At 37.5% G+C, this 18113-nt stretch overlaps 2 protein-coding genes across 11 annotated transcripts in view; one reads left to right on the top strand and one right to left on the bottom strand.

Moving 5' to 3' along the window:
• LOC134792614 (disintegrin and metalloproteinase domain-containing protein 11) overlaps window positions 1-18113 on the bottom strand; it is a 721926-nt gene that overhangs the window by 680220 nt on the left and 23593 nt on the right. For all 10 annotated transcript variants that reach the window (XM_063763848.1, XM_063763854.1, XM_063763849.1 and 7 more), the window contains exon 2: window positions 3172-3230. In XM_063763848.1, coding sequence (XP_063619918.1) covers window positions 3172-3202 — 31 coding nt within the window. In that variant the 5' untranslated portion in view covers window positions 3203-3230. The remainder of the gene's footprint in view (window positions 1-3171; window positions 3231-18113) is intronic.
• Window positions 1-18113, top strand: part of LOC134792636 (large ribosomal subunit protein bL21m) — a 155267-nt gene that overhangs the window by 104247 nt on the left and 32907 nt on the right. The gene's annotated exons all lie outside the window — the stretch shown is intronic.

The raw sequence follows: 18113 nt of genomic DNA on the forward strand, positions 1-18113 counted from the left end.
AAATCATTAATGATCACCAAATCTTGAAGACCAAATTAATGCGATATTTTCACCTAAATAAACCACTATGATTACCAAAAAATGTATACATATTACCAAATAAAGTAAACTGATGCCAAAATTACTAGCCCCTCCCGCTCAACCCCTCGTTTGCCCGCACCGCATATCTACCTAACCTAATCTACTTTTCTAGTAGCATTTCGTTATGCTACTAGAAGAGTAAGTTAAACTGCTATCAGTTAAGTGGGTTAGGTTAGGTTAGCACTGCGACCCTTACAGAAACGAAATGGTACTAGTAAAGTAGGTTAGGTTAAGTTTCAACTGCTACCCATACAGATACGAAACGCTACTAGAAAAGTGGGTTAGGTTAGGTTTGAACTGCGACCCTTACAGAAAAGAAATGCTACTAGAAAAGTGGGTTAGGTTAGGTTTGAACTGCGACCCTTACAGAAACAAAATGCTACTAGAAAAGTGGGTTAGGTTAGGTTAGAACTGCGACTGTTACAGAAATAAAATGCTACTAGAAAAAGGTGACGAAGTGGATTAATTAATTTAATAGGATAACGATATATTAAATATTTGCACATTTTTAATTAAAATGTGGTTACAATTTTTGTGATCATTTACTATTTTTGCGTTTACAATGATTATTTTGAAGTCATTTGCTTTAGTAGGATAGCAAGATTTAAAAATTTGGTTATCATTTTACATTAAAATGGAGTTCTAATTTTGGTGGTCAGTTACTATTTTTGGGTTTACAATGATTATTTTGTTGTCATTTTCTTTAATAGGATAGCAAGATGTATAAATTTGGTTATCATTTCACATTAAACGTAAATTTGCTCGTCCAACGTAAATTTGCTAGACATCTTTACAAAAGGTATTACGGATACTACCCGTACTTATTTCCGTCATCCTTTGTATTGGGAATGGTAGGGTTAGAGTCTCTCGAGCTAAGGCGTAAGCAAACGCTTGCCTTACACTATTGTCTGCTTTTAAGAAATCGTATTGACAACCCATCCGTTCTGGAGCGTATGCGTATTTTTACCCCAGACAACTACATAGCTGCAGTAGGGCGTAGCGCACGTAGAGCCAGAAACCTTTTTGCATATCCAAATGTTCGCACCTATCACGGTTCAAACGCACCCACGTACCGAGCAATAGAATTACTAAATAACTTCATAGCTACAGTCCAAAACGCAGACATATTCGCAGACAAGTGGCCGTCCCTACAACGTAGTATCAGGATTTTTTTAAACTCTACCTATGTTATTTAATATCAGATTCTTTTTTTTATCTCTATGTAACTTAGTAATACATAATATGTATGTTCAATTATAAAGATAAGTGTGTAATACAATAAGTGTACCTACTAATTTTATGATACTGACTGATACTGACAACATATGTACCTAATTAACAGTATAAGTGCCTTGGCTGGAGCTGTAAACTTATACATAGTGTTTGAATAAAGAATAAAGAATAAAGAATTAAAATGGGGTTTGAAATTTGGTAATCATTGACTATTTTTGGGTTAATAATGATTAGTTTGGTGTCATTTCCTTTAAAAGGACAATAAAATGTAATAAAATTGGTAATCATTTCACATTAAAATGGTGTTATAATTTTGGTGATCATTCATGATTTTAGGGTGGTAAAATAGATTTTTTTGGTATTAAATTTTACTAAATCTGGTGATCAGTTAAATAGCAGCCTTAAATAAATAACAAAATAAATATACGTTGTGTAATAGGGATGATGACACATGTTGAATTTTACAACAAAATCTAGTAAAATAGATAGCAAATGAGCAATATATCACAATATTGTGGATATTAAAAAAATATATGGAAATAATACAAAAGTACAGCACCTGAAAGTTTCAATTATTTAGTTTTTTTCACAACTTCCAAAAACGACAATAATAAGGATACCATTAGATTCCTCACATTTTATCCAAAAAAAGATTGTATGGAAACTATATACATAAACGCAATATTTCACCGACAAAATCGCAATTTTCTTGTTTTGTTCATACCACTCATATTTCAAGATGGACTCCCTGTGACCTTGACGTCACGGTCACATATCGTTTTGTTCGGGGCGTTTCGCGAGTGAAGTACGACTGTCGGACTTTGACTATCATTTCTGACTTTTGTATTGCTTTAATGCAATGGGTCCCATATAGACATTTGATCCTAAAAATAAACCTGATCGATTGATACCATAAATGAAAATTAGTCATCTAGCCTATTAAATATGTGCACAAAACGCGAGAGTCTAAAGTATTATAAAGTATAAACTCAATGTTTTTACAAGCTTTTATTTAGTTTCACCTGACCGTTGTCTGTGTGTAATCAAATCTTGCAAGTTAAATTTGATCCACTTCCCGGTTTCCGATTGAGCTGAAATTTTGCATACATATGTAAGTCGGGTGACAATGCAATATTATGATGTCATCGAGCTGATCTGATGATGGAAACCGGAGGTGGCCATAGGAACTCTGTGATAAAACAACGAAACCTAATTGTGTTTGGGGTTCTTAGAATTGTCTCGATGAGTATTAGTTGCCTGTAGAAAAAAAAGTACAGTCGGTGATAAAAGCTTGTACCAAAAATGAAATTTTTGCCAAAAACTTATTTTACAACATAAGAGTCGCTTAAATTCAAACTCGGGTAAATCCATCTGTCAGATTATGCGATTTTGGTATTAAGAAAAGGTAATAGGGTAGAGATTTGCTGAGAGGGTCGAATGGATTTACCCGAGTTTGAAGTTAAGCGACACATAAGTACTTAACGCATTCACTGCCAGAGGGCGTGGCCTAGGAACAAACTTGTATGACGGTGGACGCACATGTGCGTCGGGGGCAGTGAATGTGTTAACAATAGTTAACAGTAACTGGCAATTTGCAACTTTTCAAATTTAACATATGTTCACGAAAAACTCCATTTACCTAACATTCGTAGTTTCACCCGTAAAAATAAATAAAACTATTTCTAAACGCTAGTATAAAATTCATGTTCGCATTTCTATAAAAATAGAAACTAGTTAATTTTCAGGCTACAATTTTTTTTTACTTAAAAAAAGAAACGGCAATGTGTCTGACAGCCAGTTTGCACTGTGGAATCTGTGGGATAGTAAAATGAAATAGTGAAAATAGTAGGTACTTACCGGCTTTAGTTTTGCCTAAGCTAGACTCCATTGGATTGCCGCATTATTGTAAAAAAATCCTGAAACAAAAGAAAACACGTTATTTATTTGCACATACTACTTCAAATACTTGACGAACCACATAAGACGTTCGAGATCACCACACATAAGCGCTCCTGTTAGGTACAGTCTGGGAACGCGATCCCTAAATCTCTCTATATATATAATTAAAAATATTTACAATAATAAGCTTTAGATGATGTCATCTAGTTGTCATTCGCACATCATTTAGACATCATTGTGATAGCAAAATGTAAGTCAGAATTGGCCTCTTGGTTTATAACTCGAACATCAGATTACAAACCCATACATTTTACGTTCTAAGTCAAAATTGTGCCATTACGACTTAGTCTCATCGGTTAACGTTTCAACTTCAACGCCGTTGTAAAAGCAAACATGGCCATAAATTAACGTGGTCATAAAATAATAGTTCATAAGCACAATGTCGTAACCGACATGTGTTTAGAATCGGTAAATGTCTTGTATTAGTAGGTAGAAGCATAATGCATGTTTATTGTCTGTCGTCAATGCGAGGTTTATATAGTTATTTGTACAACAAGAGATCAAAGTTTGATATTTCTTCGAGTGCTTATTTTGAGTCCCGTGCAAGCGAAAGATTCTATAATAGATTCACGAGCGTAGCGAGTGAATCTAATTTAGAATCTTGAGCGTAGTAAGGGACTCAAACGCGCACGAGATGTAAATAACTTTGATCTCGTGTAGTACACAAAAATTGTCACCTGAGCAGTGAGAACATACTTGAAAAATGTAATCCTTCTTCATCACTTAAGACCTGTACGGCTACCACCAGTTTTGACATTGACATAACGCTCACGTTTAAGTAACTTACTTTCTATGCATCTCGCTCGTAGTCACATATGCGAGCAATAGTGGAAGCGAGATGTACAGAAAGTAAATTACGTAGACGTGAGCGTTATGTCAATGTTAAAACTGATGGTAGAGGCTCTGCACTTAAGTTTTCTTAATATATACAAACAATTAAGTTTAATTACCGCAATCAAACACAAAAACAAAACGTAATAATAAATTTCAGTAAAATAATATGGAAATAACAAACATCAACTGACACTTCAATCGACAACTTTTTTTTTTTGTAAAAAAAAAACTTTGTAAGTTACGGTCCGAAGTGCGGATACGTACTATTTGTCAACTATGGTAGAAATTCTTAAAAGTAAAATATTTAATTTTGCGTGATAATCTGTGTATTTTTTGAGTTCATTATTTTAATTTTACAATAAAATACCTAAAATATAGTATTTTATCAGGTTTTATCAAATCTTACACTTTATTTTTATTAATTAATTATTAAGAATTCATACTCGTACGTGGTTTGGAACGATGCGGTCTGAAGTTTTCGGGGGTCATTCGCGCGTGCATTTCGTTCTTAAGTACCTTCCGTACTATCGGGGCGAGTGAGAACAAAATGACATCATTTAGATATCATGTGTTTGAATTGGCCTCCTTGTTGGTTTGGACTGTTAGGTTAATAAATTCAATATCAAACTCCGTTATCAGTGTTGCAGTTCATTGAATAGCTACTGTTAGTGAGCAATAACTCGGTTTTTATGTGACTCCAAATCCACTTTATCGAAAATGTCAGAAATGTTACTTTCTCTGAAAACCTTTTTTAGTCACAGAGATAAAACAGAAACAGTCACAAAATACAGCGTATTGGTATGTTGGTAAAAATACTTAGGTAATATACACGTTTCCTTAAACATATCTCACTGTGAACACAAAGAGTTAAGGATGACTCATGTTAGACCGGACCGTGTCCGGGCCGTAGCTTCCGGCGCATCATTTTCTATGGAAAGCATCACGTAATCGCCTGTCATGTCATAGAAAAGTAAGCCCCTTTAGGATGCTTACCAAACTCCAAGTAGTTAGGTATCTTGCAAAATACAGAACATTTGTCTCTATACAAATCACCCCAATGCAAATTCTGCATTGTTCACAGTAAAGTCATGACCATGAAACATTGTCAATCTAAAAACGGAGCACCTTATTTAGAAGTTGGCGAGATAAATACGGGCCGCTCCATAAAAAGCTGGCGAAAGTTTATCAATTAACGCGCAAGATACAAAACTTTCCGATTTTATTGTTCCGAGTTCTTGACTGATTGGGGGGTGGGATGATGTATAGGGAGCAGACATGAACTGTAGGGGGTAGCACAGGAGTTCCTTGTTTATTGGCGCAGTGTAAATGTCAAGTTTATGTTTCCGATTTAGATCACAAGATGGCAGAGCCTCCAAAGCGCACGGTCCTTATAGCACGTACAGTCAGCAGCAGATATACCTGAGCGGGCAAGGTGTCCAAGAAAACATATACACTTCAATCGTCACAAAAATAAGGACATCTAAGTTGTCATTTTCACGTAGGCTTTCAGTTCGTCACATATATCTTAACTTCTGAGTTTTTCTTTAACACCTACACCCTTATTTAATCACAATGACAATAACGGTTAGAAAGCCAGTGGTAACTAAGCACTCAAATTCAAGCTGCCGTCATTAATACCTACACGCACTGCCAATCACGTACGTCACCAGCCAGGGTGCCACCAATTGCTAAGCAGTTGTTATTTCAATGGTAACTAAGCATCAATATTTTATCTGTTTAGCTTTTAAAAAAATACTGTAGCAGCTACGAATTGACACCTCCTTTCTTAAAGAAGTATTTTATCGTCAAGTGTCAAACTTAGACAATAAATAAGTAGGTTCTACGAGAATGATCGGTTTTCTATTTTAACTGTCATAGGCGGCCGTTCTTCCCAACCGTAGAGCATATATATGTTAATATATTTATTTAGCCCTCTTATTGTACTAAAATATACTATACAGGGTGGCCCATTTAGATCGGTCAGTATGGGAAAATCTGAAACTATAAGATATACACCGATCTCGTCTTAGGAGCCATGTCATCGATTTTAGTAACAAGAAAAACTGCATTCATACATTTAAAAAAATGTGTACCTACTCAGCTCGGGAATCGAACCCCAAACGTTTTGAAAAATAAAACTAAGACTATTTCTATTTAGATATCGATTGTGTAGCAGTAAATGTTACTATGAAACATGATGTCTGAAATGAATAAAATGCATTGTTTTCATATCCTTTAATTTATTTTAGTAAGTCTTCGAAAAGACCACCATTTTTTTCAATATATTTTACATACATTTTTTTAATAAATGAATGCAGTTTTTCTTGTTACTATAATCGATGACATGGTTCCTAAGAAGAGATCGGTGCATGTCTTATAGTTTTAGATTTTCCCATACTGACCGATCTAAATGGGCTACGTAATGGGATCTGTAACATAGTACTAAAATACGATGCTCCGAATCGATCAAATTACGAAGGAGAAAATAATTGAATTGAAACGTAACACGTTCACTGTCCCAATCTGACATGTAAACCTTATGGCTTTGTAATAGAGGCTAACCGTGGCTCCACGTGAGGAGCACGGGCAGTAAAGGTGTTAAACACATTATTATCCAACTATGACTTCTCTCTTTATTTTGTTGGTTGGACTCATGATCCGCAAGAACGGTGCCTCCTCTTCTATACAGGGTGTCCCATAAGTGACACGTCACAGTGACACTGGAGGTAGACCAGGCCAAGAGGACCCAAACCAACTCAACATGACCCCAGTAAAAGTGCCACGGTTTTCGAGGTAATGCCAAATTAAGGTTTTTCATGAATTTTGACCGTTTTTAACATTGTTAGTGCCAATGTGCACTCGGAAAGGTCGGAGTTATAATTATATACCTTTGAACTTATTGTTAGCTAGCTGCTAGCAGTAAACATTGAATGGCATTCCGCACAGGAGTAATCTAATGAACGCCCACTGCGGGTTCAAACCTACAACGTCCTGTTAGAAAGTCGTACATACGCTACATGTGACATATATTAACATAAAACCAGAAGACACAAATTAATAATAGAAATGAAACCCAAAAAAAATAAAAAGCTGTAATCTATAGGTGCGTGCGACTGAGATTTGAACCCGCGGTCTCTTTGAAAAGCCAACGCCTGTTACTGAGACCACAACGTGCCTTGACAATTGGCTCTAAATTCGGCTTCAGTTAGCTTTCGCTATGTGTCATTCGTTTTGACGATTCTGCTAAAAGAAATAGTTTGCAGTAAGTTGACCGAGAGGCCCCTGTCAAATGATTGAAGGGCAAAACGTGAGATAGATGTATGTGATGACAAGACTGTACTGCTTTCGATGATTGTCAAAACGCTTTACCTGAAATTAGCATGGCTATTTTTCATTCAATATTCGACCATACTTGTATGCTTTAAACGTCTATTTTTCCATATTGTTCAGATATATTTGACACGTTGACCGCTTAGATACCAGTGGTTTTTTGACAGCTAAGGTATCAATGACTTGTTGTAAGTGTAGAAATTAATGAATAGCGACTGTTAAGATATTTGTGACACTTTGAGCGCTCACAAGTAAATACTACCATGACAGTCAACAACTTTTTGACAGTTTAAACGTTTACCTCTCTTTGAGCACCTGGAGTGTATAGCGACTTCTGCTGCTGACTGTACCTACACCTATAGTTGATGTTGAACACACCGTTATATCAAAATATAATATAAGTAGATAGATTAGTTAAGACTAAAAACCTTTGTACATGTCTAACTACATGTACAAGTAGTAGTAGTAGTAGTTTTACTTAGTATGTAGTAGTTTTTATTTGAAGAAAAAATCTACTCTGATGACAATGATTGAATGAATAAAAATTTATTTTAATGAGTGAATGAATGAAACATCGTTTCACAAACACGTAATTTATGTGTGAAAATGCACTTATACATCACATAATATTACGCAATATTAGATTGGAATTATACTTTTTAAGCTCAGAAACCAGTCTTGGCATTTAGTCTCGGTACATATTCGTTTTTATAGTATTACTCATTCAAATTGTAAGTAGAAAAGTTTGGAGTTTAAGCAAAATAATTTTCTTGAACCTTTAAAACTGAGTTAGTTTAAGTAGTTTGCTGCGCTAGTAAAGTTTTCAACGATTTAATTAGGAATTAAGGTTTCATTCACCTTACAGAATCTTTAATCATTTTAAAGATAGGTACTTAATATTAAGGATGACTCACGTTAGACCGGGCCGGGCCTGGGCCGAGGCGTCCGATATGTCATTGTCTATGACGGCTGATCGGTGATCACGTGGTGCTTTCCATAGAAAACGAAGCGCTGGAAGCTCCGGCCCGGCCCCGGCCCGGTCTATCGTGAGTCATCCTTTAAGATTCCTTTCACCTTACAAAATCTATGAGCACTTAAGAGATAACTTTAATACCTACTTTCAGTTGTTTAGGTATTGATGAATTGATTGACACGGAGTGGTATTTGATATAAAAACAAGTATATTGTTAAATTTTTCATTTTTGAAACAACCTTTTATCGCTGACTGTACTTTTCTTGGCAACTGATATACTTATCGAGACAATTCTATCAAATCCTAACACAATAAGGTTGCATTGTTTTATCACAGAGTTCCTATGGCCACCTTTTGTGTCCATCATTATCGGGCCCACAGATTACCAGTTCGCCGGACGATATCAGCCTGGAACTTTTGCGTTTAACTGACAGGCTCATATCGTCTGGCGAACTGGTAATCTGTGGGCCCCTTTAGATCAGCTCAGCTCGATGATACCATAATATTGCATTATCACCCAACTTGCATATGTAAGTACCTAGATATGTGAAGTTTCAGTACAGTCGAAATGGGAAGTGGTCTAATTTAACTTTATATACAAGTTAAATAAAACATTGTAATAATAATAAACAAGTTTACGTAAACTCGAATGATCGTAGAGATGTCACAAAATATAAAAAAACACTCGAATAGCACCACTTTTACCCCCAAAGATACAAAAGAGCACACCGTAAGAGTGAATTTTTACGTTCACAAAACGGCAATGTCATAAATTTAATTGCAGTACAGTCCGGCGCTAGTTTTAACCGCGCTTTAAATGTGTAAGTCGTCAACAGTAAAGAGCATGTGGAATATTGAATGGTTGTTTTATGTCTTGAGACGGCAGATGGCGACGTGTTCTCGTCAATTTATAGTCAAGTTCAAGTTACGAGCTAACAAACGCACACTGTTGCGACCTAGTTTCTAGTTAATAGATTCCAAAAAATCGACGATGTCACAACTCTCCTCTGTCACAACTCACCTCGGTCTCCCCTACAGTACAGTTTTGGACGTGACATTTAATAAATTTGGATAAAGGCGCAAATGGTGACGTTAGAATGTCAACTGCAGCTGCATCTGTCAATTTTCTTGATAAAATGTGTGACTTTCGCCGCCGCAGCCGCATTGCTGCCGCGATTATGACGTTTATTCTGTCACCCATTTCATTAAGGAAATTGACAGATACAGCGGCGGTAACAACGCCTCGAACATGGAGTAAAATTACCGTATGCGTGGCAGAGGGGGTAGCGCGACTATGCTAGTCTGGAGGATGTTTTGTTGACATCCGACTCCGACCGTCACCTAAAGTTTGCTGTAGATGGCTCTGCAATGGTTTTTCCGTGTATTCGAGGTCCGGATTTTCTCGGAAAAGTTCATATATTTATCATGCTACTTCTGTCCACCTCAGTACTTTTTGTACTTAGACTGACTGAAATAGCATGACACGTTTGTACGTTTCCGTAAAAATACGAAGGAACATAATTATGCACATCTGTAAATAGACTAATTTCTAGAGTTAAGAACTTGAACCTCGGCAAAAATCCCTTTTAATTAGGTATTTGTGTAATTTAGTGTAAGTGTACTGTAAACTGTAACGTAACATAGCCTGTAAGTTAACACCAACAACTATGGACTGTAATTGTCTAAAAATATTTTTATTTATTTATTTCACAGATATAAAAGTCTGAGCAGTATAAAAAAAACGTTTTTCCTCTTCTTTCTCATATGTATCAGATAGAAACAGGAAGTAGATAAAGTAGTTGAACGCCAAGTTGGCTTTAATTAACTAGATTGAACCCACACACCGGGTAACTGACGGCGCCGGTGCTGAATACTAATGCATACGAGTAGTGCATCAAGGGCAAGGTACCGCGGTGTTTCTTACTGATGAAATTATTTAAAGGGGCCCACTGATTAACAGTCCGCCGGAGGGTATCGGCCTGTCAGACGGAACAAAATTTTGACAGTTCCGAACAACTGACAGGCCGATACCGTCCGGCGGACTGTTAATCAGTGGGCCCCTTAACAGTTTCATTCGAATCGAAAATTAGAATATTACAACAGTGGGCAATACTATAAATACTATCAAATAGGATAGAGTGTATAGAGGGTTATTGTCATAGTAAATGTTGTAGTCGCAGTAAATTTACAGCCATCTATCGACATAGGATTAAAACTAAAAATGAAAATGTATAAAAATATCAAAAAAATTATGTATATTATATGTAGTAGTAGTAGTAGCAAAATACTTTATTGTACAAAAAGAAACATAAAACATGAAAGAACATAAATTATTAGTACAAAGGCGAACTTATCCCTTTTATGTATATGGTTAAGTGTTTTTTTTAGAACGCCATATGACTTTGACGGGTGCGTAACGGTCCATATAACAACTTTTGATATATTTTTAATCGATATAACGATTGAGGGACATAATGCACTTTCGCTATAACAATACATGGTATATTCTTAGAGAGTCTAACTAACGTCAAGTATAATGAACTTGTAATATAACGACTTCTAATCTAACATTAACAGCGTATAACGTATATGTCATATAATTATGTTCGATATAACGCTCAGTTGGCATAATGTAGTACTGGTATAATTTGTAATATTTACTACTATTATAACAACCTACGTATTCGAACTTAAGGCAGGTCTCAGTTAGGTACGACGACGAGCGAAGCGAGGAGGAGTGTTAGGTAGAACTGCGACCCTACAGCGCGCGAGCCGAGCGAGCGAAGCGAGCGTGCCGCGGTAGCGGCCGGCGAAGCGCCAGAACCGACTTTTTTATTATAACCTCAACTTATTTTTATACATTTGAATACATTATACCATGACTACTTATAACAAATATTCATTATATCCAGTAAACGTTATATCGAATAGCTTTTATATCGATTAAGCATTATACCCCATGAAAATAGTTATTTTGTTGTTATATCAAAAGTTCATTATACCGCTTAAGTGATTATACACCATGAAATTATATCAAAAGTTGTTACCTATATCTTTTGAAAATATATCAAAAGTTGTTATACGGATCATTACACACCCGACTTTGACCCATGTTCTTTCACTGATATGTGTTTAAATTGTTAAAAAGGTATCAAACGGTGTCGCTAACGCCATCTACACGAGTATAGGCCAAAGGTATGGATAAAGATAAAGATAAAAAAAAAATTCGTGACGATCACAAAACATGTACGAACATGTACAGACAACAGCAAGGAAAGAAGAGATCAATAAGTGTGCATCACGAAATGGCGCCATCTATTCGAGCATACACGTACACGAAGTGAGGCATGTGCTCAGCAGTGGGCGACAGGAGGCTAAAATGATGATGATGATGATGAAGCCAGTCCCAGCACGGCGTAAGTATGAGGTGATGACCTGATGACGTATGTACATTAAGGAGATAAGACCGCGAGCCTTTCACATTAGATATGTTCCCGCAAATCGATCGGCCCAGCGATTGTGCCTTGTCGGCGCCTGTTGCCACACCGAGACTATCCGTCTATGGATATGGCATTTAAAGTGCAGTGAATCCAGCCAGCAGAGTTTTTGAAAAATCGTAGCGCTTTTTAGATCATAATACGTTGCCAAAGAATATGAATAGCAATCTTGAGGCATTTCTCTAGTAACTTCATTGATTTGAAAACACTTTCTGTCGATAGAAATAAAATCACGAACATAGATCTAAAATACACCTTTTTTTTGTTAAAACTAACTAAAATTTCGATTCAATAACAATGATATCGACGATCCCAACCACGCGCAGCCATCCGCTCAGTGCTCAGCGAGCTGTCTTCGAAGAAAGAAGGACCTGAACCCACGGCGCCTTTACGCATAAGTGCCAGCGCGAACTACGCGCTACGAGCGTAGCTAATAACATTGGAAATACCGTATGTAGCGAAAAGCGCCTACGAACAGAGAACCTAGCTGGACACTGTGTTTAGATTTTTAATACAGAACAACGCCCCTAGATGCCGCATCCATTAAGCCGGGCTCCTGGCCGCGTGCCACGGAAACAATCAATCAGCCTCTAGTCGGCGCTGAAAACAATATACTGCCGTAAATTACCGCGCTATAATGTACGACTATAGCTAATGTTGTCGGATAGCGACAGAAAGCCAGCCGTCTCCTTTCCTCTCAAATGCAAAATTTTTCCATGTCTAAAATGGCCTTAAGGGCCACCCCACCTAGCGTCTCACGAGCGATGGCGTCTAACCAACTCTATGTGTAAGGCCTGGGTGGACGCTCGGAGCGGAGTGTTCGGCGGGGCGGGCAGCGTGGCGTCGAGCTCACAAGTGATTTGAGCAGCGTGCACTAAGGCCGATCCTTGACGTTTTCATTTGTTTATCATGCATGCCGCACGCCCCGCCGCGCTGCACGCCCAACTCGAGCGTCCACTCAGGCCTTACACTATGGCTGCTGCTTGACACAACGTTGGCGCAACTGCGCAGCTTCTTCTATGGCGCTGACTGGACGCCGACGGTCAAAAGACGCTAATGTAGGGTGGCCCTTAAGGCCGTTTTAGACATGGCAAATTTTGCGTTTAAGAGGAAAGGGGACGGCTGGTTGACCATACAAACGTAGCCCCATTTTCCTGTCTGGATATTAATATTATAGAAAATATGTCCCATCCGGCCTTCACCACTGGTACAACATACAACTGGAGGGCTTCGTCTTTTTTTCTTTTAATATATGAAATCTATTTCATTTTATACAGTGGTACTTAAAAAGTGACTACAAAACACAAATCAAAATATTCGATAAAAATAATTTAGTTCGTTTCCAAAAGTTGTGTTGATTTTGTGACTGAGGTATTTTTTTACACAAAAGACTCGGAACCCAAGTGTAGTTAAATGTCATTAGATAGCGTGACGAGCATTCGCGTTTGCGTTATGTCTATTTTCGTATGGGATTTTGAACAGCGCGCCAAGCGTTACCAACTCAAAATCCCATACGACATGACACTTAACGCAAACGCGTACGTCACGTCACGCTATCGTATGAAATTAACACTAGAGGTACTGCCGGCCTAGCCAACGTTACAATCGCTATCGCTTCGACAACGAAACGCTTTGTGTCTCTCTATCGCTCTTCCATATTAGTGCGACAGTGACAGTTGCGTTTCTATCGCTACGGAGCGTTAGCGATTGGCAAGTTGTCTATGGGGCCTGGTCTCTGAGAAGTTGAAAAGAACACGAGTTTCGGCTCAATTATAAGAGGTAAAACTGTGTCGAGTCTTAAAGCAGAGACTCGAAGGACTAGATTCTTTACCAACACTAAACGTACGTTATTTCGGACCGGCTCAACGCTAACCTCATTACCAAGTCTGAATACAGTGGACTAGCTGCAATTATCAGCTCTGTAGCGCAAAGAGAATTACCCGTATTTTGTATTCGGAGCAGTAAAGTAATAGGATTTAAGTCCGAGTTGGCTACGAATACTGTTTATAACGGCGTTGGTAGTGGTAGGCGACAATGCAGATGATCTGTTCCTGTGGACCACTAATGTTTTTGGCAAAAATTTCATTTTTGGTACAAGCTTTTATCGCTGACTACTTTTATTACCACACCCCGATACATTTTTATTTTAGATCGGCATTTGTCGATGTACGATTCCTATCTCGGCTAGGCTTCTGGTCCAGTAATGTCCCTTTTGACATGTCAGTTCAAATCCATAACTGTTTAGAACAAAAAATTTAAATCAGAATCTTGTCCTGATGACACGACTCAAGGTCGTATATAAAATAAGATCAAAACTAGAGATGCACCGGATATTCGGTTACTATCCGGTAATCGGCCTATCCGGCCATTATTTTAATATCCGGCCGGATACCGGATAGTGACCTACTATTAGGCCGGATACCGGATAGTAACATTGGTTGATTTCGGAGTAAACAAAATTGGATTTAAGAAACAGTCACGGTCATAATCGTACTCGTTATTATTTTAAAACAATTTAATCATTCCACAGACATGCGCGCGCACTCATTTCGAACCTAGAAATGAGTCCGTGCGAACGTTCTCTGCGAAACAGGTAAAAATCTGCATAATGCGCACCTGAAAACCGAAATGTAGGTATAGTTCCGCCGGCCGAATATTCGGCGGTCGGATACCGGATATTCGGCCTGTCCATCGGCCGAATATCCGGTATCCGGTATCCGGCCAAACAACTATCCGTTGCATCTCTAATCAAAACCATATCAAATGGTTAAATTGGAATCAGCCCCACGCCTGCGTTTCCAAAGTGCTTACGTTCCGGGCCTCCGCGGATACAATTTCGTACGAAAAATTGATTCAATTTGCGTATCTGCAAAACGATTTTAGTTTCTCCGGTCTCCGATATTGTCGATATATTTTACTTCATAGGTTTCGCGAATATTTACGGGTAGGATAAGAAGTTTTGTAGACGAATAAAGTTGCCAATTCGATGTGGGATAATGCCTGTTTTGTAATGCTAGTTTCTGTGATTTGTCTTTGACTTGCTTCCAAAAAGCTATAAGCACCAATAAATGATACAAGTTTTCGGTGATGTCGGCGGTCAATGCCACTGTGCCAGAGAGCGGAAAAGCAATATAATTGGCCCTGTCTTAATTAATTATCAAGTCAAAAGCCAAACACAACAGAGCACTTTCATGGTTCAGGATAAAAAAATACACAGTCAACCCTCATCGCCTCGTAAAATCTTAAAATTTCTGCACAAGAAAAAAAACTAAAAGATTATGTTTTAAGGTGTTCATTTTTGTCATATTATAATAATTATCTAAGAGTGGCCTATAAAGGGTTAAGACAACACAATCTAAACTCCCTTTTTTCAGAAACACCAATGACATTATAGGCGTTCCAAAATTTAAGCGTTTAATTGTGAACATTGTACAGTTGCTCTTTAGTCGCGCCTAGGGCCTAGGCAGGCTATAATGGGGGAGCACCATTGGCTGTTATAAAATGTTATACTTATAACATCGTCTGACAGGGACAGCATGATAGATTTGATAGTGTTTTATTATGTTGTCCCTGTCACACGATATACCGGGTGTGGCCTGTAACATGAGCAAAAAATTAAACTGTAGGCTGTTATGTACTCCTCATACTGACCAACATTTGTTCAGCGACTTTTAAAAATAACTTGTGGTTTGATTTATAATACACTTTAAAGTTTATTCTAAGACGCAATGTATTGCGAATTTTGTTATGTTTAAGGCGTGACAAGCAACGTCAATCACAATGATATGGCGTGGCGATGGCGTCCATTGAAGATAATATTTATTTTGTATCAAAAATAGGGAGTCTAAATACTTCATAATTTTTAAAAGTTGTTGAACAAAAGTGTCACCGTTTGAGGAGTACAATCTATGTTTTAATTATTTGCTCGTGTTACAGGCCACACCCGTTATAACATTTTATAACAGCCAATGTGGGAGAAAAAGAGACAGGCTTATGTTCAACAATAAGTGTAAAAAAGATGAATGTTATGAAAATTAATCAACAAAATTCATTCATAGATAATGAAATGAAATAGATATGAAAGTATTTTTTGTATTCCTTATGTATGAGTGTAACCTATCTATAGTTATCCACTATTGAGGAACGCCACACTATCACCGCACGTGTAAAGTAACGCACGGTAATGTGGTCTCCGGGGGCCTGGTTTTTGCTCCTGCCAGACAAGTTGACTCGCGGATTGATTGATAAGGGGAAAAATAGAAATGCGAATCTACTGATATCTGACTTGCGAATACACAATGAGCTTGGGAATGAAGATTTTGGTTTGGTTTTGGAGAAGAAACAAATAATATTTGGTTATATACCTACTGACTTTCACACTTATGATCAGGGAATTTTATTTTTGTACAATTTCGCACTTTATTATATTATATTATATTGTTTAATACACTATCAGCTGAAAGCTGATGCGTGTATATCACTGCACTTGTTTTTTTTAACGATTAATGTTCATTTTTTTTGTTTTAAGTGTTTGTCAAGTCTGTTTTTGAAACTTTGTCACAGTAACAATAATAGGAGATCCTAGTTGGAATTATCTGAGGTGATTTCTTGAGCTTATACCCCTAACCCCATCATCAGAACTGGATTAGATAAATATGGGACCAACTTCTTTAAAAATACAGTATTGTACAGTTCTGTAATCCATACTATTATTATTATAAAGGCGAAAGTGTGTCTGTCTGTCTGTCTGTTTGTCTGTTTGTCTGTCTATCTGTCTGTCTGTTACCTCTTCACGCTTAAGCCGCTGAACCGATATAGTTGAAATTTGGCATAGAGATAGCTTGAGTCCCGGGGAAGGACATAGGATAGTTTTTATGTCGGAAATCATCCCGGAAGAGAGTGCAAAGGGGGTTGAAAAGTTGAAAGAGTTAATGAATTGCCTAATAATTGAAGTAAGCAATGCGCGAATTGAATGATTGCTATTACTATTATCCAGGCGCTATACCTACTTTAGCTGCTGTCACTAATTTCACGCAGACAAAGTCGCGGGCAAAAGCTCGTATTTTATATACCTACAACATACATATAACATATTAAAGAACGCTATAAATTAATTTTAATTCAAATCCAGTGTGCTCGGTTTACCTTAAATTTGATAAGCTCATGTACGTATATGATGACATTGATGACTATACAGTAATAAAATACCGTTATTTAATTTAACACGAAATGTTAAATGCACCGTATTTCAAGTAAAATGTTCGGTTCCCGCGAAACGTGCTTAAAATGAAAATATAATAAAATATAAAATAGCCATTTATAATTTTTGCTTGTATATAAACAAGTCCATATTGTATTCCGACGCAAACTCGAGGTTAATACTCTCTGATCTCGCGTTATGACCTAAGGGTCCCACAGATCACTCACTGGACAGAGCATAAAAGACGCATTAGTTCGTTTTTTTTCAATTGGTCTAAGAGCTACTGGTCTATTAGCTACACACCAAACTCAGAGCTCTATAAATTGCACACCTTCAATTGATTTTACAACCACTTTGTTGCCTATCCACTCCCGCACCCACCGCTGAACAGCTGCCAGGCGCCCGAATTAATTAATAATGATAGTATGGCACACTAACTAGAGGAATTTCGTTGCTCTATAAATTGCATACCTATTTCCGTGGCTAGCTCTCCGGCTAAATATTTTAGGCTAGTAAATTCAGAGGTGGGGGATGGTCATTTCGGCTAGGTCCGACTCTTAAGTCAAACAAATAGTTCTCAAGCACGCGCCATACCACCGGCTATCTCTAAACAATTAATAAACAATTACCGGCCTACTTCCCAACTGCTTTTCCGATATAAATCAACCGATAGAATTAATTCGCCGGAATTTATTCGATTCGATTCATCGTCATTTGTCTGATTTGAAAGTTCGATGAGCTTCCCGCCACCGATTAGGAGTTTAATAACTTTTGCTAAGTCGTATCCTCGTTATGTTGTAATTTCAACTTTATATTTTTTAGGTAGAGTTCATTTTGGATTGAATTAGCGTTGATAACATTGAGGTTATCAAACTGCACAACGGGACTTAATCGCGTATTTAAGTTTTAAGATTTACCTCCGACGTTTCGAGGACGGCGTTGTCCCCGTGGTCTCGGAGAAGACTGGCTCAAGTTGACATCAACATCTTCTAGCCGCGCGAGTTTT

The sequence above is a fragment of the Cydia splendana genome, chromosome 8 (genome assembly GCF_910591565.1).
Source record: "Cydia splendana chromosome 8, ilCydSple1.2, whole genome shotgun sequence".
Classification (NCBI taxonomy): Eukaryota; Metazoa; Arthropoda; class Insecta; order Lepidoptera; family Tortricidae; genus Cydia; species Cydia splendana.